Source organism: Strigops habroptila, chromosome 8 (assembly GCF_004027225.2).
Source record: "Strigops habroptila isolate Jane chromosome 8, bStrHab1.2.pri, whole genome shotgun sequence".
Lineage (NCBI taxonomy): Eukaryota > Metazoa > Chordata > Aves > Psittaciformes > Psittacidae > Strigops > Strigops habroptila.
Genome location: NC_044284.2, coordinates 41,274,930 through 41,299,652, shown reverse-complemented (window position 1 = coordinate 41,299,652; position 24,723 = coordinate 41,274,930). Strand labels below are relative to the sequence as shown.

Below are 24,723 nucleotides of genomic sequence, written 5' to 3'. Positions count from 1 at the left end.
TCTTCCCCCAATTACAGCTTAAGCTGAATGAAGCCACTGTTTTTTCTATGTTAACAGACCTGAACTCTTAGAGCTGGTCAGAACCAGAAGAAAGAAGGACCAGCCATTTCCCTGGTCAGAGCTTGTGTCAAGCTTGTGCCTTGCACCACACAGGTTCTTCCACACAGGGACGGCAAAGTCCAGTTGTTTCTGTTCCAAGGCCGAGGAAGGGGCATCTGTGCTGGGGCAAACACCAGGTAAAGCCAACTGAGTTACTGGGGCTGTTCGGCCAGAGGGATGGACTAAAACCGCAGTGCAATGTTCTGCAAGACTGCTGTCAAAGACAGCAGCTTGGTCAATGGGAGGAAAACACACTCAGGGAAATAAAGAGGTCCAAATACCTTTACACTTCAGGCCCATCTCTCACATGCATTTTTCTGAACTCACAACCTCTATAATTATGATCCAAGAACTTTCTCCGTGGGAAGATAGCTGCCATCTTGACATCTGCAAGTGAGTTGTGAGCAGCATAAATCCCGTCAGGTAATGTTAGAGGATGGTATACTCCAGTCCTGCACGAACTGCTGCAACAGGAGCCACAAACACTGGTCCTCTTTTCCAGAGGCAATATACCTTGATTCCTCTCCTGACTGTGTTTGGAAGCTTTTTGGAGAAACAGTTGGCTGATGAAACCCAATTCAATGAAACAAGAGGTTGAAATAACCCTAGGCAACTTCCAGAGGGCAGGAGATGAGCACAGATCAGTTCCCCACAAGCAGCCCACATGTCCAAATGTGGCTGGCACCTACAGTGAAACACACTCTCTGGCCCCAGCTCAATTCTGGTTATGGAGAGGCTGTTAGGATGAAACTATATGGCTCTCCTCTTGGATGCTAATAAAGGGGAGATCCTCAACCTCATAAATACTTTAAACATTCCCTGGTGGTAATACAGACCTACTTTCTGTTAACAGGGCACATGAGACTGGAAAGCAACAGAGGAAAAGACCTTTTTAATGGTAAAGCTGAATGCAAGACCTGCTGCACATGCAGAGCTCAGCCTGCTCATGTACATAATACAGCAGAACCAGCTGGCCCAGTTAGAAAGTGGCAAATTTACTTTATGATCTAAATAAAGACCATAGGGAAAAAAAATACAAAATGAGAGAGGTGGATTAGAAACAATTACAAGGCTGGAAGCTGGTTGTGGTGGCTGGTGACGGTTTTATTAGCAAAGTTTTAAGTGTTTTAATCAGTTCAATAGCACTATCAAACCCTTCCATACATTGGTTAGCGGGGAGTGGGTTCTCAAGACTAAGAGGGAAACTTTATCTCCTATACCCTTGCTCCCACATAGATTGCGATTATTCAAAATGTGCTCTGAATAAAACAACCACACTGCTTAAACTCAGGATGTAAAATAGCAAGCAGCATTTTAACAGTGTCTTGCTGCCTTTCACACTGCACTTGCACCACCCCTGTGAGCAGAAGAGGCTCGGGAGTTGTGCTTAAGGGATGCAAGCCAGACTAGCAAGAAAGGTCAGGAGAGGGGGCACAGAGGGGCCCTGGAGGGGAGAGCATTGCAGGCCCCATCTCGCTCCCTTAGTGCCTCACATGCAGATCCCCCTTCTCAAATTGTCTTTGCACTGAAGAGCACTCAGCCTGTTTCTGCCTCCCAGGGCTCCTGCTCACACACTGGTTTTGAGAGGGGCTGTAGAACATCAGACATACCATAACTCACGTGAGACCCACACTGCTGACTTCCTCACTCAGCTGGAGCCAGACACACTTTTCTTCTTCAGCACAGCCTCTCCCCCACCTTTGTGTCTCCCCACAGCATTGCTTATCTGCAGTGCAGGAGCTGGGTCCAGAGGAACATTACACAGGGCTGAAGCAGGGCAGGAAAGCCAAGAATTGACTCTGAAGCTCCCTCCCCATTTGTAGAAAGCAGCTCATGGTGCAATCATGTTATTGTCAGTGCTCCTCACTCTCATTTTCTCTGGATGGGCCAGAAGCAGATTGCCCCCCTCCTTCCCTTGCCCCCTGCCTGCCTGCAAACAGCTTTGACCGGAGCTCCCAGTCGCTCCCCCCTGCTGACACCGCTTCATCATTCCTCTCCCCTTCCTCCAACTTGAGGCTGAAACCCTTGGTGGGGGAGAGGTGTGGAGAGATCGGATCACCTTCCTTACACTAACTACAGCACATCTGGCAGGCAGGAACTGCTGCTGCCCAGGTGCCTGCCCCAGGTCAGGGACACCTAATGCCATTTTTGCACAGCCTCTGTCCATGGTTTGCAGCAGCTGGAGACTCACAGCATCTCACCAAGGGCTGCCTTCTGATCACAAACACAGCAAAGAGGGATCCAGAAAGAAGGGCAAGTAAATTCATTCCTTTTAAGTTACACAGTTGGCTATGAGTGTTCCAGCCTGAAAGCAGCACCTGGAGACAGATTTCTTTAGCCTGGAAGGTCTCAGAGAGCTTATGGGGGCTTCTGAGGTGCCACTGCATCTCCTGAGAAGACCTCAAGCAGAGAGCAGACTGCTGGAGTAGGTTCGAATGGTCTGATTTCGCACTGTGCTTTTTGCAGTTACTGCCAAATGTCAGGATGCACAAACCGAACAACTTTCATGTGAGGCTTAAGCTGGGCTTTAGTTCATGACTCAACAAACCGTGGTGGAGATCTGGAGGCCTCTAGGCAACTAAATCCTCTTTTAGTATGGGCCAGGTCATCAGGCTCGCTACCCACAAGGCACAATTCATTTGGGGCGCCAGAAAGAGGAGCTCTCCGTGTACGCTGTGGTTTCCCTGCTTCCCGGCACGGAGCACACGCTGCCCTTCAGCCCCAGCAGGGCCGAAAGGGATGCACCAAGAAACACAGGTTGCCCAGAAGGGGCAGGAAATAGGCACTGGGTAGAGCAAATGTTTTTTGTGCAGGAGGAAACAAGCGGAGGGAGGACTTCTCTTGGGAGCGCGGGGTGTGCGCGGGGCAGGGCGCAGCGCGGGTGGCCGAGGCCCGGCAGGGACGCTCGCTGCATCCCGCCGCTGCCCGGGGAGGCTGCGGGGCTACGAAGGAGCCGCAGAAAGCGGCGAGAGAAATTCGTGCGGGGCCGGTCGCTGGGACCGGCCGCGGGCAGGGCGGTACGAGGGGGCAGGCCCAGGCTGCCCGCCCTCCTGAAGGCCCCGGCCCCGCAAGCTCGCAGGCGGGACGCGGGACCGAACCCCGGGGCGGCGGGGCCTGAGAAGCGCCCGGCCCCCTGCCCCCCCGCCGAGCGGCCGCGCCGCGGGTCGCCGCCCGCCACCCGGCAGGTTGTAAAGTCATTAACTCCGTCAGCCATGCCGGCCCGCGCTCCAGCGGCGGCTGCTCCTGCCACCGCCGCTGGTGGGCCGCCGCGCCGCCTTGCCGTCTCCTCCGCGGCGGCGGCGGCAGCAGCAGCAGCAGCAGCAGCAGCAGCAGCAGCAGCAGCAGCAGCAGCAGCAGCAGCAGCAGCGCGGCATGGCCGCCGCTCCCCGCCGCCTCCTCCTCCTCCTTCTCAGCGCCGCCGCCGCCCCCCTCGGTGCTAAGGTAAGCGGCGGCGGGTGGGCCCGCGGCGGCGGAGCCTCCCTTCGCCCCCTCCTTCCTTCCCTCCCATCAGGGAGCCGCCGCGGGGTCGGGGCCAGGAGGGGCGCTCCGAGCTGGCGGGGCCTGCGCGGGGCAGGGAGCGGGCGGTCGCCTTACGGGAGCGGCGGGTCGTCGCCCTTCCCCGCAGGTTCCTGGTTCCTGCAAGGAATAGCCTGGACTTGAAGGTTCCCCCGCTGCCCTCCCTCAGCCTTGAAGTGCTTGAGGAGGTGGTTTTGTTGTGTCTCCCCCAAATTTACCCCAAGGACCAGACGCTTTGCTCATTGCCCAGCGGCCTGGCACTATAAAAGGCCGTCGGGGGGTAAGGATGCCTGAGGAAGCTTCCCAGCGTCACCAGGAGGACCATGGGGGAGCAGGGTCTGTCCCTGGTGGGGAGTTTGCCCGAGGCTCCCCCCCATGCTTATCTCTAGCAGCGGGCTGGCTCCAGTTTAGGGCTGAAAACAGACTTTCATCCTCCCTGTCTCCCCTGCCACCCCAGGCATGGGTTCAGGCAGCAGCTTTCTCTGCTAACTGGGGTGCATGTCCGGGCATTGAAACCCCACGCTCCCCTCATCTCTGCTCTTGTCCATAAAGGACTTCCTCAGCCTGGCCATCCTCACAGCACTTTTTTCCACAGCAACACACCAGAACCCCTTTGCTAGTCCCCTTCTCCTCCCCGAGGCCCAGCCTGGGAGAACTGCCCCTGTTACTGTGGTGGGGAGGCAGAAATCACAGCTTCACGGGGCACCGGCTGTGCCCCTGTCTTCACGGGTCACTGCGTGCATTCTGGCTCAGCGCTCCTGTTTCCCCAAGGGGAACCCGGCCGGATTTCTTTGCTGCTAAAGGGATTCTGCTCTGCAGAAGGGGAAAGAGGGTTTCCCACCCCCACAACGCAGGCTCCATTGGGGTGAAGCAGTCTCACATGAGCTATTTTAAACGCAGAGAAGACCAGACACCAACTTTACTGCAGATAACTGAGGTTTGAAAAGCAGAAGCATCTCCTGGTCTGGGGTTGTCTTAATTTTACAGCTCAAGTGTCTCATTTCCACTTTGTTTTTACCTTCACACACATCCACTGCCCATTCTGTTTACCCCTTAACTATAGGGCTAAGTCAGAGAGAAACTTCAGGCAGAGCAAGCTGGGTCAAGTTAAACAGATGTGAAGTGCTTCATTTAAGAGTGACCTGGATGGACTCCTCCATCATCATGTGTACAAAAGCCTTGGCTGCTGGTGATTCTCCCTGCGCCCAGCAGCTGTGTTTGTACAGTAGCTAAGCTGAGGGCATCTGGGGCTGCTGAGCTCTCCGCAAGACAAACACACACCAGTACTGTTGCCAGGTCCGCCCTGAGGACTCCCTTACTCCAGGAGAATCCCGCAGAGCACTCTGATCAAGGACTGCATGGTGGAAGTTAGTTTGGCAGATGCCAAGCGTTCCTAGTATTGATTGGTATCTCCAGTGCAAGACAGTGCACAAAATAGTCATTAGGGGATTAACCTACAGTTCCTCTTGCTGCCCTGTTTTCTTTATACAAGACGATTGTACAAAAAGTGTCATAGAAAGCCTAAATCCATAGATGGGGTAAGCAAATTCCTTCCTACATGGGGCTAATTGCATTCAGTGCCTCTGAAAAAACTGACAATGAGATGCGTCTCATACACACCGTCTGTTATTCCCTTCTTCTCCTTCACAGATTTCCTTCTTTTTTACCAGCTTGCCCCAGAATAAGTGCGTTATCCCACTTGAAATGAAGGACCTAACTGACTTAGCTCAAGTATTTTGTAATGATGTGCAGCATTTACCTGTGAAATTTCTGTCACAACAGGGTTACGAACAGTACTTGATAGTTCTCCACTGGCTTCTGTTCACTGGTTTTCTAATTTGCTTCTCATCTGCACCTCATTATGTGTCCAGATTTCTGTTACTTATCTGCTGCAATATCACATCTTTAGCAAGCTACCATCTTTTCCCAGATTAACGTTCTTCCTGATCCCCTAAAAATTATTCTGCATTGCTTATTTTACCTCAGGATACCTTCCCCTCATAGAAGATACTTCAAATATCTTGTTTCAACTTTCCTAAGGAAAATTGGGTTTTGTGTCTGCTTCCAACAGTGAATCTCTCATAAAACTATTTAGCCTACCCAAATAGGATAAAACCATGACAGGATTAGAAACAGCTTTACACAAACACCAGTTCTTTTGTAAAACATTAAGGCATAATTGCAAATGCTATTGTTGGTTTTTTTCAGGGCTGTGGTAGAGTCTTTCACCACAGCTTTAGTCAGAGAATGACATGGGGAACTCAAACAAGGGGAGTTGAACATGGTCATTCATTTTCAGATAATAATCTGACATCCATTCCAGGCATTAAGACATCTGAAGCCACTTAGTATTTCAGTAAGTAGTGTGTGTGGTTTGCTGTAGAGAGAAGCCCTTAAGTAAAGGGATTGTGGAAATTTTTGGTAGAGGACATGCAGTTAATAGCCTCAGAAGAAGTCTGTGAAGAATTTATTTCATTTTCAGCTGGTAGTAGTCTAGCACTCTTATAGCTCAGTACTAGTACTAGTAGTCTAGTAGTCTTATAAGCTCAGACAAGGCTGAGCAGAACAGTTCATAACAGCTACTGTGCCCCTCAGGGGTGGGCCAGCCCTTAAGGCATGCCAGGCTGCAGTGGGAGAGCTTCCCCCGCAAGCTCTTCTGTTAAGTGAACTAGACAGGCATGTTTGTGGTCTCTCTTCCCAGCCAGCATTTTTCCAGGACCCAGGCTCTAACGAATCTCAAGATTAGGCACAACAATAAGCAACACAGGAGACTGGGCCACTGACACAGTAATTGCAGTTTTTCCCAGGTTTCTGGGAAACCCAGCATAGCTTAGAGCTGATCCAGAGCATGACAGGGAGTCAGTGGAGAATTTATTTTATCCCTTTCAGCTCTTCAGAAAGACCGCCTGGGAATCTCATAGGATGTCAGCCCAAGCCCACCCTTCTTTGCAGGCCTGAAGCATTTTGTTTGTGTCAGCCTTTGTTTGGCAGGGAGGAGAGGGGAAGCAGCTGCTGGGTCTTCGGTTAGACAGAAAAAGCTTTCAGTGGTGCTGGCTGAGAGAATGATGTTTCTGCCATTGATATTGGCAAATCTGGAGACAGATATTTTGTTGTCAGAAAGTTCTCTGCAAGCTGGGGTTCAAAGATGTGTTTCCCCCAACAAGGGGACAGGGGGGCAACTCTCACCCACTCAATTGCGTGGCCTCCCGTGTAGGTGCAGAAGCACAAAAATAACTTGGTTAACCTCAGAGAGGAAGAACTGCAGCTATATAATCACCGGGTGCCAAGCCACAAATGCCTGAGGGGAAATTCTTGCGGAGAGCACCTGGCTGAACTGGAATACAGTCTGTCTTTTCTACAGATGTAAATTCTAGGCTTATATTCCTCATCTCCTAAGGAATCACACCTGACCCTCTCACCTCCTTTAGGCAGAGCCCTCATCCAAGCCCAGACAGAACCAGCCTTATAAAGACTGGACCTTTGTGCATCTCCTGCTCCATTGTTTCTAGCCTGCTCCATTTCTGTGATTTGCAGAGTGCAAATTAGAGCAGTTCCAGCATCTCCTACAACCAGGAGAATGCAGAAGAGTTGTTTTAAAGCCCCTTTGATTTCTCCTACAAGGAGGGGGTGGGGGAGAGGAATTCACTTGGCCAGAAGGTAACTCTTGGGATTTGCAGAGAAGCTTGGGAAACTAAAACTAGGAGCTAATCTAATCTGGAGTCTTTCCCACAGTCTTTAATTGATTATCTGAAAATTTGGAAAATGCAAGTATCACTAATGAAAAACAAGAACCATTTGTGTGTCACGGTTAGTGCAAATTTATTTCTGACAGTATAATAAATTCAGCAGAGATTGGAACCAGCTGTTCCAGCTCTGAGTACCTGGAGTTCCCCCTGTACGTCAGCAGGCCTAGGACTCTGGTGCAGTCATGCTGTAAGTCTTACTGGTCAAGGGGACAGCTCAGCATTGTCCTTACTTACACAAGAAAATAAACATTCCTAGGCAAAGACCGGCAAGGGAACTTGGTCGTGGAAAACCTGAGAGCCAAATCAATCTGCTTGAAAAGTGATTGATTCCTCCAGTGCAATGAGGAAACAGGAACAGGGCTTATGGATATAGGGAAACACATTTTATTTTTTTAAAAAAGGTTTTGCCTAGCATCCTTCAATAAATCTTCATTTGGGCTCCTGTCGTTCCTGAAAATCACAGTGTGGAGAGAAACATATCTTACTCTAACCATAAGAAAGAGGCACACAAAGGCAGAGATGCTGATCTTCCCCAAACATGCGAAGTCTCCTTGCATCCAAGCAAAATACCCAAGAGCAGTAACCCAGAAAAAATACACCACTCCACATATAAAGTCTTTTTCATATCTAGGGATAGGTCAGTAGAACAGCCCATCTAACTTTCCTTCTTCTGTTTCCTTTCTGCCTTGTCTCACCTATTTGGATTGTAAGATCTGTGGAGCAGGACTATCTTGCTGGTTAGAGTGACACAGATTTTTATTGCCACCTGGGGAAAAGCTGTGTAAGTATTGCAGCTTTTTGTCCACATGCCTTCTCCCCAGACAGTCCGTGTGCCTCCTGTTACTATTTAGTGAAGTGGTAAGACACAAGCTTTGATTATTACCCCCACTGTGGGAGAATCTGTATTGTGCTGAGCTCTCTGCACAGACACCAGGTAAATCATTGGCATTCTCCATCCCAACAGTTGCGAAGAGCTCTTTCTCTACAGGCCTTGAGATGCTTATCACAAAGAAGCATAGAAAAGGTCAGGGAAAGATTTTAGACAAAAATAAGAGACCTTTGGTTTCTTTCATTTGTAAGTGTGGAAGCAACATAGTCAGCATTACCATTTACAGTCTGATAATATACAGTCAGACAAAAATTCTCATAGGAAATAGATTGAGATGATCATTTGGAAGAAGAGGGAAAAGGTATTTTTGAAAACATGTCTGTTTCCTGTAAGTTTCATTTTTCTCTTGAGCAACTCAGCTGCTGACAACAGCATTTGGTCCCTGTCAGGCAAGTCAACTCCAGCCGGAACATCTAAGTACAGCAAAGAGTTGTGCTATATTGTTTTCAAAATTAACTATTGTAATTACTAGAGAGTAAAGCATTGGGTGTTATGGTGCTTTTCTGCCGCAGAGAAGGTTACTTTCAACATTTCTGGTTATCACCCAGAAGAATGCATATTTCAGCCACTCTAAGTTACAACTTAAAAACATTTGCATAAACCAGCTGCATCTCCTCTGCCCAGAGGATGTCCTGTTGGCAGATGCTGTAAAAACAACAAGTTTTCAGGCAGGAATTACACTTCAAGATGAAGAACACTTTGGCTGCGTTACACTATGGAAGTGCATAAAGCCAAGAGAAACTCAACCAAAATAGCATACAGAGCGCGTTTAGCGATGAGCAAACCCTGCTGAGTTTTCTTTCACATCCATCCGTTACGCTTTGCAGACTGGTTCTTTGAAACAGGACTATTGGCCACTGCCACAGACTGGTATGTTTTGCCAATAGTAGCACTGATACAACTTCCCTGAGCTTCAACATAGCAGACTTCACACACACATATTATTTATTTTCTTCTACTAATACTCAGACATTGTTGGTATTTTCAACTGGATAAATCCCTTCTAGTCACTATCCTGTGTTAAACTCATTGCTGCCTTTAACACTACTCGCAGCTGTATTTCAATAAACAGCAAATTAGTTCCTGCACAGGCTAGTTTGCCAAAGTCCTTGGGAGCTTTTAGGCCATCAGACAGACACTAAACAGGAAAATATTCTAAGGAAAAAAACCAAACCTAAAGCTAAAGCACAGAATCTCTTACCTGCTGGGAATTGTGAAGGCACAGCCAATAGCAGCCTGCTGCAATGACCATGTCAGGGCCAGGACTGCTCAGGTTTGCCAAAGTTAAAGGCTCAGCCCCAGCAAGGCATGCTGGGAGACAGAGTAATCCTCTGAGAATAGTGGGGTGCATGGGGAAAGGGAACAACAGCAATTGCAGGAGACTCAGGTTCTGAAGCACTCTTGAAAATGACTTGTGAAGGCTGGAGAGAGAGGAGCTTGGGTCTGAACTGATTGAATCACAGAGAAGTTTATTTGTTGAAATGCAGCTCCAGTGAGTGATAGATGTGTACCCCCACCTTCCCTGCAGGCAGGCATCTGCATGGCCAAGCACCGTAGCTCTTCCTCTTCTCTCCTGACCTTGCATCAGACCCAGGCAGGCAGCATGAGCTGTGATCTCCTGTTCTGTCTGATCCAGGCTGGGAGTGATGCTGTGGAGTCAGGCTGCAGCTGGCATTACTATCACATATAACCAGCCCAACAGTCCTTCTCTACAGCATGGCATGAGATCCCAGAGGCATTCTCCTTCCCATAACTCAATCTTGGAGGGAAACTTGAATTTTGAGATGCATGAGCCTGGTGTGGCTCACAGGGACTTTGATCCTGCCATGGTTGTCCCAGTGCTGCCCATTTAGAAGGCATCCAGGTGACATGGTCCCTGGGGGATCTGCCTTTGCAAGGCCCTTCTCTGTTTGGGGTGGTGAGGAGCCAGGTTCTCCACCTAACCATGCTCTGTTTCTGTCAGGACAGTAGTGAGGCAGCAGATGGAGCTGGCCTCTGGGATGAAGAAGTCACCAAATGGTGGGGAGAGTGGAGCTCCTGGTCCACCTGCTCCCGGTCCTGCGGAGGAGGTGTGATGTCCCGGGAGAGGCACTGCTTGCAACAGAGGTGAGTTGTGTCCCAGCCCGAACCCTTGGCCAGGTCTGAAGTGGCAGAGGGAAATGGGATGCCCCTGACCTATGTTTTGGGGCTGAACCTCCTGAGTTTGTGGGGTCAGCTGTTCCATCTTCATCGGTGGTCTCTTGGAAAGGAAGGTGGCTGTAGCCTGTGGGGTAGGTGGTGAGCAGGCAGTGGTGGGGAGGGCTGGCAAGGGAGAAGCATGCTGCAGTGGGGCAGGCCACAGGCCCTCGAAATGTGTCACCCACTCAGCCTGGTTCATCTGATAGAGAGCAAGGGGTTGATCCCCTCTCGGAGTCTGTGGGAGATTTGATAGGGTTGTGGGCTGAAGAAAGCTAGCTCTATTCCACTTCCCTTTGCTTACTGTGGTTGGTCTGACCAATCTAACCCTGATTTGTAGGCAGTTCTTGTGCTAAGAATGTGGATACATATTCCCAGACGCCTTATGGGGACTTGATTTACTCCTGACAGCAGTTAGCTCAGCCACATCTCAGCAATTTCCCCTCTTTATTCCCTGTGGAGCTTGCAAGTTTATTTCCCTCTGTGATATATCTGGCTGACACATGACAGCATCTCCATTTGTCCCCTACAGCTGCTACAGTCCTGGTATCAGTTGGACTGGGTTTGTGGGAGTGGGGAGTACTGGGGAACTTCAGCTGCCCAAACTCCTGCTGTACCCTCTGAGTCACCTTGCCACCAAGCTCTCCTATTCCTGCAGCACCTCACTAACCTGCTGCTCCAGGTTCCTGTGATGTTAATGAGGAGCAGCACAGCAAGCTCACAGGGGCTGCCCACCCCACACTCTGCCCCTTTCCCTTCTGCATGAATGCACTCCTGAGTGGAGGAAGCTCAAGCTAGGGTCCCCAGCCTGCTCTCCTTCCTTCAGCAGAAGACTTATTTTATGTGGGCTGTGTGGAAGCATGGTGAGGTCCAGATGTGCTGCAGTACCTTCCATCTGGATGTAGCCTCTCTGCTAACTGGGCTTGCCAGTGTCTCTGCCATTGCTTGTCCCCAGCACACTGGCCATCATGGGAGAAGAGTGAGAAACAAAGGGTGGGAAAGAGCCTGGGGCTGTCCCATACCCCCGACAGCCAGAGCAGCCTGTTTGCCCTTTGCCTGCTGACAAAAGAAAGATTTTTCTGTCCATTTGGCATGTGCTCTATCCTTGACTCCACAATTGGGGAGGGCTTTGCTGTGGCATTTTACTCTAGGGATGGAGTCAGATTAAAACAAACAAACAAAAAACCCCCACCCCTCAACATAAAAGACAGCCAAAAGGTTTCTTCAGCTTTAAGACGAATGGCTTAAGTGTGAGTCAGGTATGCCCACAAAATGATTTCTGAGTCTGTAGGCAGCCTCTACTTCAGCTGGAAAGGATGGCAGTTTTCAAGCTGGTTGGTGTAAATTTAGGCTTTGCCTACATCACGTAAAGCATTGTTCTGGAGGGACAGCTGCAGTGCCTCCAGCCAGTCCAGCCTGAGTATGCCTATAGGGTCTTCATTACACAGTGCACCCTAAGTTCCCAGTACTGTTAACGCATTGTCTGCTACTGCTGTTCACACACACCACACTGCCTTTATCTGTGGTCTCGGCCATTCTCCATACATCTTCCCAGCTTTCAAGAATTTTTTTGCCTTTGCATCAGTCAAGGACTCCGGTGTCCCCTGGATAACACTTGCTGGCCAGAGCTGAAGTGTTGAGAAATTCCTGTGGTTTTGCTCCATCATCTGCTAATCTTTTAACGTGGCCAGTCCCCATGAGAGGTTCTGTCTCTGCCTTCTGCACAGTGAATCCTGAGACCAGCTTCCCTGGTCACTGCAAATCCTGTGTGCTTCTGTGGGAGTGATTCATCATCAGAGTCTGTTGTCCTTTTGTCACATCAACCCTTTTGGAGCTCAGAGGTCAAGAGACACAGAGGTGGTGATACTGGAGTTGTTCCCCGTCTGCTCAACCTGTCCCAAAATGAGAGTAGTCTAAAATCACAGTTCACCTAAAAGCACAGAAAATGTGCTTCAGAGATGTTGGCTAGTCTAGATCCAGAAAGCTTTCCTCTGATAAAATACCTGCCTTGCTTCTCCCCCTTAAGTCAGGCCTGACTTCTCTGTCATCCTCAGTTATCACTACCTCATCACTACCTCAGTACTTCACAGACCTCCAGCTCATTTTCTTTCTGGTTTGCAGGCTACAGATACCCCAGGCAACAAACAGTACCATATGTGTTGGTCAAGCCAAGCATTACCAACTGTGCCAGCAGCAGGTAAGAACAACTTCCAGTAGTGACTGGTCCTCACTGGGGAATGTGCAATTCGGAGAACTGCAAGAGTAGCAGCACTCAGAGTGTGACTGGTCCATCAAAGGAGTGCAGACAAGAGGTGTGATCCACTCCTGGGGTGGGTGACAGTGTGCCTTTGAAGATGTGGGAGGTGGGCTCTATCTACTCTCTGGGACTGAGAGGTGGGGGAAAAGGATATAAAAACGTATTTGTTGTGAGATGGGGGGATGCATAAAGATTTTCCAGTATGGTTTGTTTTTTTTTCTGGAAGTAATTTTTGCAGGACTGTTAAACAGAGCTGTCTGAAGGGCCCTTGGCAACAGAGGCCTGGCCTTTCTGCCTGTATTATGGCACCTCACAGTCCATCACTGTTTCCTTCCAGGGTGGATAGGGCATTTTCATCCTCCAGGGATGCAACAGGGACAAGCAGCTGTCACAACCATGGCTGTGACATAGGGAGCTTTTGATCACATTTATTCCCTCCATAGCCCTGCCCAGCCAACACAGCAAGCTTCAAACAGCAGCAGTGCTCCAGTTTCAATGCCAAAGCCTTTGGGAAGCGTTACTACCACTGGATGCCCCTCTATCCAGGTGGGTTTTCACAGCTTCACTCAAAGGATCAAGGGAGACAAAACACCCACAGGATCTTCTCAGGCACAGGAGAAGGGGAAGGTCCCAGGGGAAAAGGGATGGATGCTCCTGGCTGGTCTGGAAGTGCTTCCCTATGCTCTCTGCTTTGGAGAAATCGTTCCCTGTCTTTTCACAGAACTGCTCCACCCAGCCAGGCCTCCTCTCTCACCACATTGCTCCTGTTTTGGATCCTACATCAGCAAGCACTGGTGGGCAGACAGGATACAGGCTTCTCTGAGCTGTCTTGGCTAACCAGCAGTCATCTTGGCAGAGTGGGTGTTCACGCTCTTTGTGCCTTCTACAATTTTGGCTGCCTCTGTCACCCAGCATGCTTTGTACCGGGTTGGTGGTGGGTTGCTCTGAACAGGATGCCCACCCATTTCCTGCACAGGTGGGACAGATTGCTTCACATGGGTTGCCATTTGTGCCTTGAGGCCCAGATTGAGCTCACCACAGATATTACCCTCTTTCTGGACCCACCTGTTTTTCCATTAGCTGCCAGGGGCACATAGCTGCACCTCTGGCTTCAGTTTCTGAGCTGAATGGGGTGTAGCTGACCACAGCCCCAGACAGTCAGTACCCCTCTTACAGGTCTTGCTTGCTCTTTTGTATTTACGTGTGGCCTGGGACCTGCTGATGCAGAGTCCCATGTTTGGCACAGGGCATTGCAAAGGGGAGAGGATATGACAAGGAAAAGGGCTTGCCAGCAAGAAGTATTTCTGCTAGGCATGGTTCCCAGCTGCAGTCCCATACCATGCCCACTTTAATACTACAAAATCCGTAGACTTGGGGTCTCATCTCAAACAGCAAGAACATCCAAGCTGACATCAGTATGAGTAAGAGGAAAGTCCCCTTTCTCGCTGCCCGTCTCTGAGTACCTTGATCTGCCTGGTGACTTTCTGCCTCTGTCCCTTCAGATGACTACACCAGTATCTCCAATAAGCCGTGTGACCTCCAATGCACCACCCAGAGTGGAGAGAGGCAGCTGATGGTCCAAGCACAGGATGGTACCTCCTGCAAGGACAGGACCTATCAAGGGGTCTGCATCAATGGGAAATGTGAGGTGAGGCTCTGGGAGGAATTAGTATAGAAATCAGGAGTGTGTTAAGCGCATGCCTGGGTGAATTTCTGCTGCTGTGGGATTCATTACTCCACTCCAAGCTAACCTACATCACCCACCCCCACAACCTCACCAAAAGAGCATGGTAGCATTTCCTTGAAAAGACCCTGACCTGTGGAGATATGCTGACCCCAAGAAACCCTCTCGTTTTATTCTTTGCAGCCAGTTGGGTGCGATGGGAGCCTGTACTCACCCCGGACAATGGACAGATGCAGGGTGTGTGGAGGGGACGGCAGCACTTGCCACCGTGTCTCGGGCAGCTTCCGAAAGGCAGTCTCACAGATAGGTACTCCCTACTACCACAGTCCGGAGACTTCACCTGCTACTTTTTAGCACCACCGGGCATGAAGGGTGACTGGCTTGGATGAGGGTAGGAGTTTCCCAGCTGCTTGATGGAAGAGCTGAAGAGTGCCATGCCTGCTTAAATGCCTATATTTTGTCCTTTTCACTTAATCACCAGAGGAGATGGGTTTGATGTGCTATATATTAGGTTGGTAGGGTTTCCCTTCATCTCTTTACAATAGGAAGCAGCTGGGGATCTATTTGTTCCTATTGATTTTGGCATCTTGCCCACCTGAGATAATGTGAAGAGATCTTCTTTCATTTGTGCTACGTATTCATTTGAAACTTAAGCTCTTAGGATGAGGGTCACAGTGTTTGTTTCAGCCTGCAATTCTCCTGCTTTAACCAGTCCTATGGCTGGCACAGCTGAGGAGAAGTCCCCCTGAAACTGGGCTGCGATTCATCTCTTGCAACCTCCTGGCCCATTCTTCCACCCACAGAAGGAAAAGACTGTGGTATGCTCATTGGTAGTTAATTAACTGGTGTTTGAGAGTGTTTTGGAACATTTCACACTGTTGATGTTTCACTAGCCTGCATCACTCCCTACAGACTAGGAAAGCATTCAGGCCCCTTTCCAGAGCAGGGTTAATGGCGCTAACCCCTCCAGCAGTACAGGTACGGATTTGGCCTCCAATTCCAGTCCTCATAAAATCTTACAGAATGGACAAGACCTGTATTTCTAGCAGGAAAAACAAGCTGCCAAACCACACAACTTTTAAGAGCCGCCTTATTTCCTCTCCCTTTAAAGGTCAATTTTTATGCTACTCCTGAGACAAATTCTGTTGAGTCAGTTGCTGAGGGGACTTATGTTTTTTTCCATCCTCTCTTCAGCATCAGCCCTGATCACTAGTAGGCTTTTTCTCTGCTCTTGCCAGAAAGAGTGTGAGAGCATGTTCATCCACACATTAAAGCCAGACTGTCATACTTGTGCAGCTCCTTCCTGACTCCAGACCCAGCAGAGCTCAGGCTGAGCCTTAGAGACCAGTAACAGTGATTTGTAATGGAACTTCAGAGGGAAGTTGGGATTAAAGCTCACAGACTTGCGCAACATGCATTCATGTCTTTAGCATCCTGCCCCTGAAGGGCAGTGTTGTCCTCTGACATAGACACTTGTCCCACGAGCTGTGTTTCCTACACAGACCTTTTTATTTTGTCCTCAAGGTTTCCTAACACTTTATTCTGTTCCTCAGGTTATGTGTTCATCACCAACATTCCAGCCGGTGCCACAGACATCCTTATCATTGAGCGCAGGAAAACAGAAAACATCCTAGGTAAGCAGAGAAACCAGATGGATGTGGAGATCCCAGTTCAGCTGCCTGGGAGGTGGGAGGAGGGCTCTGTGTGCTCCCATTGGTCCTGTGAGAGAGCTATCTGTGAGCATTTCCTCCAGGGTAGCGTAGGGGCACTTCATCTATCCATAAATCAAAGTTACATCTCCAGCAACCAGTGGCAGGAGGGACATTTGGAAACTGAGCTCCCTGTGGACTGTCCCTGTTGTGAAGACATTTGTGCTCTTGTTGGAGAGGGAAATGAAAGCACCAGGCATTGAACATTGCTGACCTGATGTGGAATATGGATGCTGGAAGACTTGTGGTTCTTTTTCTATTGCATTTTTCTTGATCTTGAGCTGTTTGCTCTCTTCAGTACCAGTGCAGCCCCAGTGTTCTGCATGGAATATCACATTTACTCATTTTCTCTCTTTGAAGCACTTGCAGATGAATCTGGACATTTCTTCTTCAATGGCAACTCTGCCATTGACAACCCTCAGAACTTCAGGGTAGCTGGCACAGTCTTCAAGTACCGGCGGCCCTTGAGCCTGAACTCAGATGGACTGGAGTATATCATAGCTCATGGACCCACTAACCAGTCTCTGAATGCCATGGTATGTGAGGAACTGGTTTTAAGCTTTCCTGTCTTGTCTATACCAAAATTGTGAGCCTCCCTCAGACAAAGGGAATATTAACCTGGTTCCCAAGCCAAACTCATAGGTGGCTGAGGAAGCCATATATTGTTTTGGCTGTGTGTGCTTCTCTTGGATTTATGAGGATACTACTTTCTTTTAACATCCTTCCCAAGATGGATGTAGCTAGAGGAGTTCTCTGGGAAATACATGCTCTTAAAATAAAGAGAGTTTTGTTTTCTTTCTCCATTTCCTCCAGTACTACAACTTTAATGGGAAAATGCCACACATAACTTACGACTACACTGTACCACGGATACCACCTCTCCAAACTGCAGCCCCTGATATAGACAGACCTCTCTACCACCTACCAGAGACCAACCAGAACTATCCCATTCCAGCCAACTCCAGAGCTGCCCAGGACTTCAATGCGACATGGCTCACCCTGTCACCAGATTACACCAGTGAACAGCTTCCTCTAAGAGAAGGGCATGAAGATTTAGGCTTTGGTCACCCACACTTCTTCCAGACCAACTCCACCAGTCAGGCTCGAGACTGGGGCTGGGAACAAGGTGAAGAGAAGAAGTATGACTTCCAGATAAGACAGATCTATCACACAAACACAGCAGGAGAGGAAGAGAAGGAGGAAGCAGCAGCAGTTGGTGGAGAAAGAGAGTTGGGTTGGTTACTTTGTCTTTCCTTCTCTCCCAATTTGTTCATTGGAAGGGGACATCCCACACTGGTCTTCTTGAAATCTAAGGTGGCTTTACCATCAGGGTGGACAGGAGGGAATGACGCTTGATAGTGGGGTGGAGACTGTCAGGGAGCAGCAAGGGCTAATAGCTCTGTTAGGGAAGGGGAGCTGGGAGAGGGTGACCACAGCAGAGATCAGTCAGTGCCCTCTCAGGCAGAGCAGTCCCACAGCACCTGAGCTTGGCAAGCAGGGAGGGACAGGAGCAGATCCTAGCAACAGTCCAGGGATCATCAGGTGAAAAATAAGGGGAGAAGTCCAATCTGAGGTCAATCTAGGAAAGCCAAACAACAGTTTAGGAAGAAAGAACACCAGAAATGAAGGCCCAGGCCTGAGCTAAAGTGGAGCTCCTGAGCAATGGGCAGAGTGCATGTGAAGCTGCTCAGGGCAGTTAAGGCCTGTTGGTGCACCCTGGTGGCAATTTGTGATTTTGAGGCCAAATAATGAATGTTTTTTGTCTTGCTAAATACCACATGCTGAAGTATAAGCCATTCAATATAGCTCAAGCATGCCTGTATTTTTTTTCCAGCTCTTAGGTTCAATCAGATTTCTATCAGCACAGCTGTACCCTACAGCATGAGGAGATCCGAGCTCCCAGAGAACAGCCACATAGCATCCTCCAGGCTTCGTCTCTTCAGGCGCCTGTGTCACCGAGACCCGCACAATACTGCCTTCTGTAGGGAGTTGCAGCACCTGGCAGCCAGGCTGGCCCCAAGGAACTCCACAGCAGGACTATGGGCCGAGACAGCTGCTCGGTGGCCACAGGGCCTCCACAAACTGCCGGCCCGTAAGAACTCACTTGAAGACTTGAAGTTGGATGCATTTGCTGGGAGTCAGGGGAAAGCAGCCAACTACAGCATGATGGCATCTGTGGAGAGCCCTCTGCTAGGTGCCAGCCCAACCATGGACATCAGCCAAGCAAAGCCTCTGCAAGCCCCTGGCACTGAAAGGTGGCACTTGATTTCCTGAGCAAAACAAAAGCACAGTTAGCTGGGGAGGGAAGGCCACGCCAATCCTCTGGTAGTCCCACTGCTGTCCTTGATGTCCCCATTCACCAGTGTCTGTCCATGGCAGCTGCTGTAGATGCTTGACCAGTGGTGTGTCCTCCAAAGACTGATTGTCACAACTGGCCTGACATATTGCTCCCAGAACTTATTTCAGGTCCCCTGCCTCTAAGGGATCCATTTCAATGCACGCTGAAGGACCTGTGAAGCCAACACTGACGTGGTTGTAAAGTAGGCTATGAGTCTATAGCATGTCACATGTTTACCACCACATCATGCCCCTTCTGTTCCATTCCTCTGAGCACATAAGCTTCTTGAAGCTTGTGTAACATCAGTAAATATGACTCCCCATTCTTGGCAGGAGAATGAGGACCAACTTCTAAACATTTCTGGCAAGCCACATGTGAATTCTCCACACCAAATTATATGATAACTAAGAAGGACCATGCTTGAGCTCCACTTTCCAACCTAGTGTTATACCTCTCAAGGTGATAGTATGAACTGAGGCTGAGGGCACCCGTGTGGTCAAAAGACCATAATATACACAAGACTCACTGTGAATGTTGCCTCCTCTCAGAGTGATGTTGATCCACTGCCTTGCTAGTTGAATTCAGGAGGTGGATCAAGGCTTTACATTCTGTTCATCAGTGGTCCATCTTCCCAAGGTGGGGGAGGTGGACAGCAGAAACACTAGGTTTCTTCCCATCTTCAGAGACAGTGAGGAGGAATTTCACTATATTGTTTTTGTGGCAATTCTTAATTTTTAGCTCATACTGCCTCCTTTTTCCACAGCAATGAGTTTGATGTGAGCCCCGTGGGCCATGATGACATCAGCTTGGCTGACATGTATAGGTGGAAAGTCTCAGCTTATGCCCCCTGCAGCTCCACATGCACTTCAGGTAGGTTTGGCTTCAAGTGACTGATCATGTGAAGTCCTTTTTGGCTGTCGATGGAGAGAATACTGGTATTTTTTAAAATGACAGGTAACATTTCAGATGCAGTGATTTAATCATGGTGAGTGGAGGCTTTTAATCTGATGGAGTGTAACCAAGAAAATGTCTTGATTGCCCAGCAGGTATCAGCGCCTCTTATGCGATGTGTGTCCGGTATGATGGAGTGGAAGTGGATGAAACATACTGTGATGCCCTAACCCGACCAGAACCTACTCACGAATTTTGCACAGGGAGAGATTGCCAGCCTAGGTGAGTCAACGTGATATCAGCTGTCCACAGGGACAACACGCTCAAAGTATACAGCCATTTCTGGGCTGGAAGATACTCATAAATTAGTAGGTATCGCTTTGTAAGCAAAAAGAGGGAAGGAATTTGCTGACTAAATTGCCTGCTAAGGGCAAGTTGACGTTCAAGACCAACATTGCCTTAACACAGACATATGTGTGATGGGCAGGTTCATAGCAGCAGCTACTGGGTGAGGGAGTCCCAGATGTGCAGGCACTCCCCAGCCACCCCGTGTCCCTTGTCTCCCTTACCTGGGTTTTCCTTTGTGCTTGCTTTCTTGGGGACTGCTCGTGGAGGTGGGAGACCAGCCGGTGGAGCGAGTGCTCCAGAACCTGTGGTGAGGGCTATCAGTACCGCACTGTGCGCTGCTGGAAGATGTTGGCTCCAGGCTTTGACAGCTCTGTTTATGATGACCTCTGTGAGTCAGCTGGGCTGGCCAGGCCCATGGAGAGGAAAGCCTGCAAGAACAAGGCCTGTGGGCCCCAGTGGGAGCTCTCCGAGTGGTCTGAGGTAGGTAAGCAGCAGGAGAGCTTTGCTTCCAGAGGTAAGCAGCCAGGTCTGGGCTGGGGCCTGGAGGGAGGTGGCTGGTTGATGTTGGGTGCTAAGGAAGCCCTTGGCTTCCTGGGGAAGCAAGGACTGCCTTTGTGCATGGCTACCCTGTTCTGGCGCTGCTCAGCAGACAAAAGCCATTGCAAAACATTTTTTCTAAGGTCACTTTTCAAGCAGGATGTGGACCAAATTAAAGCCCTGCAAGCAAGAGGCTTCACCTCCCTCTTCCAGAGGATCTAAACGATTCTATGATTCTAAGAGCAAATGGGGAAACAGTAGCATGGAGACACAGAGAAGCTAAAATTAAAATTCTTTTGATTAACTCTCCACAGTCTGCTTGGGAGTGGGCCAGTGGACTAGTGACTTTGAACAGCAGCACTCCAGGCATCAGCATCTTGGAGCGCTGGAACTCTAGGACCCAAATTAAATAAGCAGCAGAGATAGAGATGGACCCACCTTTTCCTGTCCCTGTTGGTGCCTTTCCCCTCTCTCCTAGTGCAGCAGAAGGAAACAGGAGGAGGCATAGCTGCCTCCCTCACCTTTGCTCATTCCCCTTAGTCTCTGCTTCTGAGCCCTAGGGCTGACTGTGTATGGCCATTGCAGTGTTCAGCCCGGTGTGGCACGCAGGGGATGACGAAGCGGGAGGTGCGCTGCTCAGTCGAAGCACCCCTCTGTGATGAGTCCCAGAAGCCCAGCAGCGAGAAGGCGTGCACAGGCCCACCCTGCGACCGCCGCTGGACTGCGTCCGATTGGGGCCCGGTGAGTGCCGAGAGTCTGCTTCTGCTTGTACCTGATGCTGGGGGTGCAGGGCTGGCAGGAGGCAGCAGACAGGCGGTCATGCTACTGCTCTCTTTCGGCTTTCTCCTGGAAGAGGCTAGTCTGAAGAAACTAGAATAATGTGTATTTTTGCCTCTTCGTGCTGTAAATTTTGGTTAGCTGCGAGGTGAGCTCCATTCAATTACCTGGGAGGCTCATGCCCCCAGGAGAATGGAAGCCCCTGAGCAGATGTACCTCTAAAGACCCTTGGGATCCAGTGCCACAGTCCCAGTGGCAGGGCTAGGCTCTGGACTCAGGTCTCCTGGCACCATCAACCCTGACCCCTCCACCTTCCTGCTTTCTGATGTGTCTAAATGCCCTTTATTCCTCCAAGTGCTCAGGTTCGTGTGGTGAGGGACGCATGAGCCGCTTCATCGCGTGCCGCAACCTGGAGGGAAAGGTGATCTCCAACTCGCAGTGTGACCCAGTCACCAAGCCTCTGGCAGTCCATCCGTGTGGAGACAAGAACTGCCCCGCACACTGGGTGGAGCAGGAGTGGGACCAGGTAAAGCCAAGCACAGCCCTGTGTCCTCAGGCCTCCTTTCCAGCCCATATCCCATAGGAGATGGTAGGAGTCTGGCTCCCTTGGTGGAACAAGGTTGTATGGTGTGACCTCCAGCTGTGGGGCTATGCCCTTCTCCTAGCTCCTTTTAGAAAGGAGGAAGGAGTAATGAATACCCCAGCTTGCACCTCGACTCCAATACCCTATAGACTGCCACAGTTTGTGGCATTTGCTGTTTTTCCAGGAACCTCCATTGGAGGGCAGCAATGTCCTACGGAAACTATTGTCTTCCACCTCTGGCTCATAGCTGGGTTATTGCAGACGCCTCAGAAGAGCTCTTTGTCCAGAGCCTGCATTCACCCATCCCAAGAGTTTGGTCCTACATGCTGAAGAGAAACCCTCAACAAACACAGCTTCCTCTCTGATAAAGAATATCCAAAGCTAAATCTGAACTATAGCCCACATCTCTACCCTGGAAGTCATGTCCAGACCATTGACTGTGTACTTGCCTCAGAACTTAAGAGTCCAGTAAAAATGGTCCAGGGGCCATGTTCTAACAGCCAGTCTCTGTCAATCTTCGTACTTCCCTTCTGTTGTTTAAGGCCTTGAGGCTTTAGGCTTCCTGATACAAGTTGATCCAAATTCCAGAGTACCTAGAAGAACACCTTGAGTCCATTTTGGGGTTTGTGTTTAAAGTCTTAAGCAAAACAGGGATTCACAAGGTACTAAGAAAAAACATTTCTAGGGAAGCAGAGAAGTAATTAAGCCTTGTTTCTGTTCTCATTTTGCTATCCTTTATAGCTGTTGACTACATTCAGCTGAGTTTCCCTCCAGCACTGATAACGATCACAAACTAGATAAACCTGGGGACCTGGCAGTTCTGTAACCCTCTTCTGCTCTGGCCTATGGTGTGGGTCACAGGCAATACTGCAGTGCAGTTTTTCAGCTGGATCCAGGTTATTAAACTTGCTTGAATCCAAGTTCCCCACCTTTGCATGTGCCAGCTTCTTTGCCTTTGCTGTGTTCCCTCTCTCAGCTGATAAGCTCTGAGTTCACAGGATGACTAAAGGCAGACACAAGCTAGTTGTGCTGGCCCTGCTGTGGTGAAGAAGGGCACAAAGCAGTGAAATCTCAAACTGGCAGTTGCCTCCCTGGGCATCAGGAAGCAGAGCTGAGCTAGAATGAGCAGCTTCTCTTGGTGGTGTCCCAAGAGTGAGTCCTCCCAGCTAGGCATGTGTAGCTTTGGGCTCAGTAGTACTTGTCCATGCAACTCACATGCAGTACACCAGTTTGGTCCCCTGGGGCCCACACAAAGCTTGTCACTCCAAAATATACGTTGCTACGTGAACATGCTACATGGTTTTTGAGAACATAGATACAATAAAATAAGACAGAAACAGCATCTTGTAGTCTTACCTTGGCTGCTCCAGATCCCTTGTATCTGCTCAAGGCTAGCAGAGGTGAATTCAGCATCCACAGCGCTGGCTAAACACTAATTACCAGCTTCTGTCCCCACTCCCTAAGAAACTCAGCTCCTTTGCAGACACCCATTGCTGCTGTGACCTGGGCAGCACTAGCTCCATTAGACTGGTGTTAGGCATTAAGCACCTTGCTTCTGAGCAGGATGCCATACTACTTGAAGTTCTACAGCTGACAAGCATCATTTGTTATCTGACTTTTATGTTCTCTTTCCCAGTGTGATGTCAGCTGTGGGCGAGGGATGAAGACCCGGGTTGTCCTGTGTGCAGGCGTGGAGAATGGTGTGTACAGGGAGTACCCTGAGAAGCGCTGTGAAGCTTCTCAGAAACCTGAGGAACAAGCTGCCTGTTTCAGGAGGCCGTGTTCAACGTGGTTCACTACCTCCTGGTCTCAGGTAAGGCTCAGGGTGGTGGGGAAAGGGGAACAGAGGCCTCACAACCCTGGTTGGTGGAGCACAAGCTGCAGCGAGACTTTCTAGCAGCCTGTTCTGCTGAAGGGGACCATAAGCTCAGCTCTTCTGCAGACCAGGCAGCAGGTGAAGGGACTGGCACATGCAAGCTGGGGAAAACCTTCGAGCATGGTCCAACCATAACTATTCTATGATTCTGTGATTATTTCTTCCTTGCTCTGCTCTGACCCCAGCTCAGGGAGGCTCTCCTCCAGCAGCAAAAAGTTTGTGATCAGAGTGGAATTTACCCAAACCTCCTCAAGAACAGTATCCAAAGCAGGGACCAGGAGGCCTCACTGGAAGAACAAACTTAGGAACTACAGAAAAATGAAAGAATGCTTCTCACGATCTCTTTCTCCTGTTGATGCTGACAGTGCAGCAAGACGTGTGGTGCTGGTGTGCGACTGCGTGAGGTAAAGTGTTACCAGGGGGAAGCGCTGGCTCAGGGCTGTGACCTTACTTCCAAACCAGAAGCCAGGCAGATGTGCCAACTCCAGCCGTGCCCCACAGAGGCACCAGGTAAGTCTGGGAGGATGGGAAGGGAGTGGAACCCTTGGGAGCCCTTTGCTATGTCCAGCTCTTTGCTGTGGAAGCACATCTTCTTTTTAACTCCTTGGTGGATGCTTCTGTTCCCCAGAAGAGGACTGTGAAGACAAAGTGACAGCCAACTGCGTGCTGGTGCTGAAGGTGAAGCTGTGCTCGCACTGGTACTACAGGAAGGCTTGCTGCTGGTCGTGTCGGCTCAAGTCACCCTGACTGCTGCCAGGACATACTTCCCTTCCAAGTTAAGGGACAAGGGCTCCCTCGAGCCAGACTTTACCACTTGAAGCCACACCACTTGGCTTGGCTGTGGAGCCAGGCCCTGTAGGCCAGCCTACTCAACGAGGAAGAATTCCTAGGAGTTAGTCATCACTGTTCCCTCTCCACCAAGAGGATTTTACCCAAGACAAACCATCAATTCCTCAAAAGCTACTGAGAAGTGAGTTGGCAAAGCCTGTCTCTGCTGTCATCATCTCTGAAGAGCTCTAGCTGGAGGCAGTGGGGTGCAGAGGCCAGCCCGCAGCAGGGCACAGACAACAGCAGCCATCTCTCTGATCTGCCCTGCAGATTTTTATACTAGAAGGACAATTTCCAAAACATACTGAAAAATTCTGTGTCACAATAAAGAGCTAAACTATAAAACTGTGGTTTTGGGATGCATGCACCTAGGCCAGAGGCAAGGGAGGAGGGGGGACACAAGGAACAAAAGCAGGAGCAGGAAGGGTGGGGAGGAAAAATTCTTGCACCAGTATAGCTTCCAGGCAACA

At 49.8% G+C, this 24,723-nt stretch overlaps 1 protein-coding gene across 8 annotated transcripts; it reads left to right on the top strand.

Annotated features, from left to right (window-relative positions):
- The first annotated feature begins 3,261 nt into the window (after positions 1-3,261).
- Positions 3,262-24,598, top strand: LOC115611812 (ADAMTS-like protein 2). Of its 8 annotated transcripts, XM_030495286.1 has the most exons (19): positions 3,396-3,540; positions 10,219-10,356; positions 12,547-12,622; positions 13,126-13,228; positions 13,404-13,539; positions 14,185-14,330; positions 14,550-14,673; positions 15,920-16,000; positions 16,436-16,611; positions 16,889-17,309; positions 17,910-18,330; positions 19,177-19,283; positions 19,460-19,586; positions 19,919-20,132; positions 20,775-20,930; positions 21,322-21,492; positions 23,186-23,362; positions 23,791-23,935; positions 24,054-24,598. In XM_030495286.1, exons 6-19 carry the CDS (start codon positions 14,256-14,258, stop codon positions 24,170-24,172), a joined length of 2,514 nt encoding a protein of 837 aa, XP_030351146.1. In that variant the 5' UTR covers positions 3,396-3,540; positions 10,219-10,356; positions 12,547-12,622; positions 13,126-13,228; positions 13,404-13,539; positions 14,185-14,255; the 3' UTR covers positions 24,173-24,598. The 8 variants fall into 8 exon arrangements, 6 of the variants coding, with proteins under 6 accessions (XP_030351144.1, XP_030351146.1, XP_030351143.1 ...); XM_030495284.1 differs by lacking the exon at positions 13,404-13,539 and having other exon boundaries at positions 3,262-3,540; positions 19,457-19,586; XR_003992706.1 differs by lacking the exon at positions 13,404-13,539 and having other exon boundaries at positions 3,446-3,540; positions 10,214-10,356; positions 19,457-19,586; positions 21,329-21,492.
- Positions 24,599-24,723: the final 125 nt, after the last annotated feature.

Coding starts and splice junctions, on each gene's coding strand:
- LOC115611812 (XM_030495281.1), top strand. CDS start 3,472: ATGGCCGCCGCTCCCCGCCGCCTCCTCCTCCTCCTTCTCAGCGCCGCC. Junction 17,310..17,909: donor TGGTGGAGAAAGAGAGTTGG/GTTGGTTACTTT, acceptor TTTTTTTTCCAG/CTCTTAGGTTCAATCAGATT. Junction 20,133..20,774: donor AGCTCTCCGAGTGGTCTGAG/GTAGGTAAGCAG, acceptor TGGCCATTGCAG/TGTTCAGCCCGGTGTGGCAC.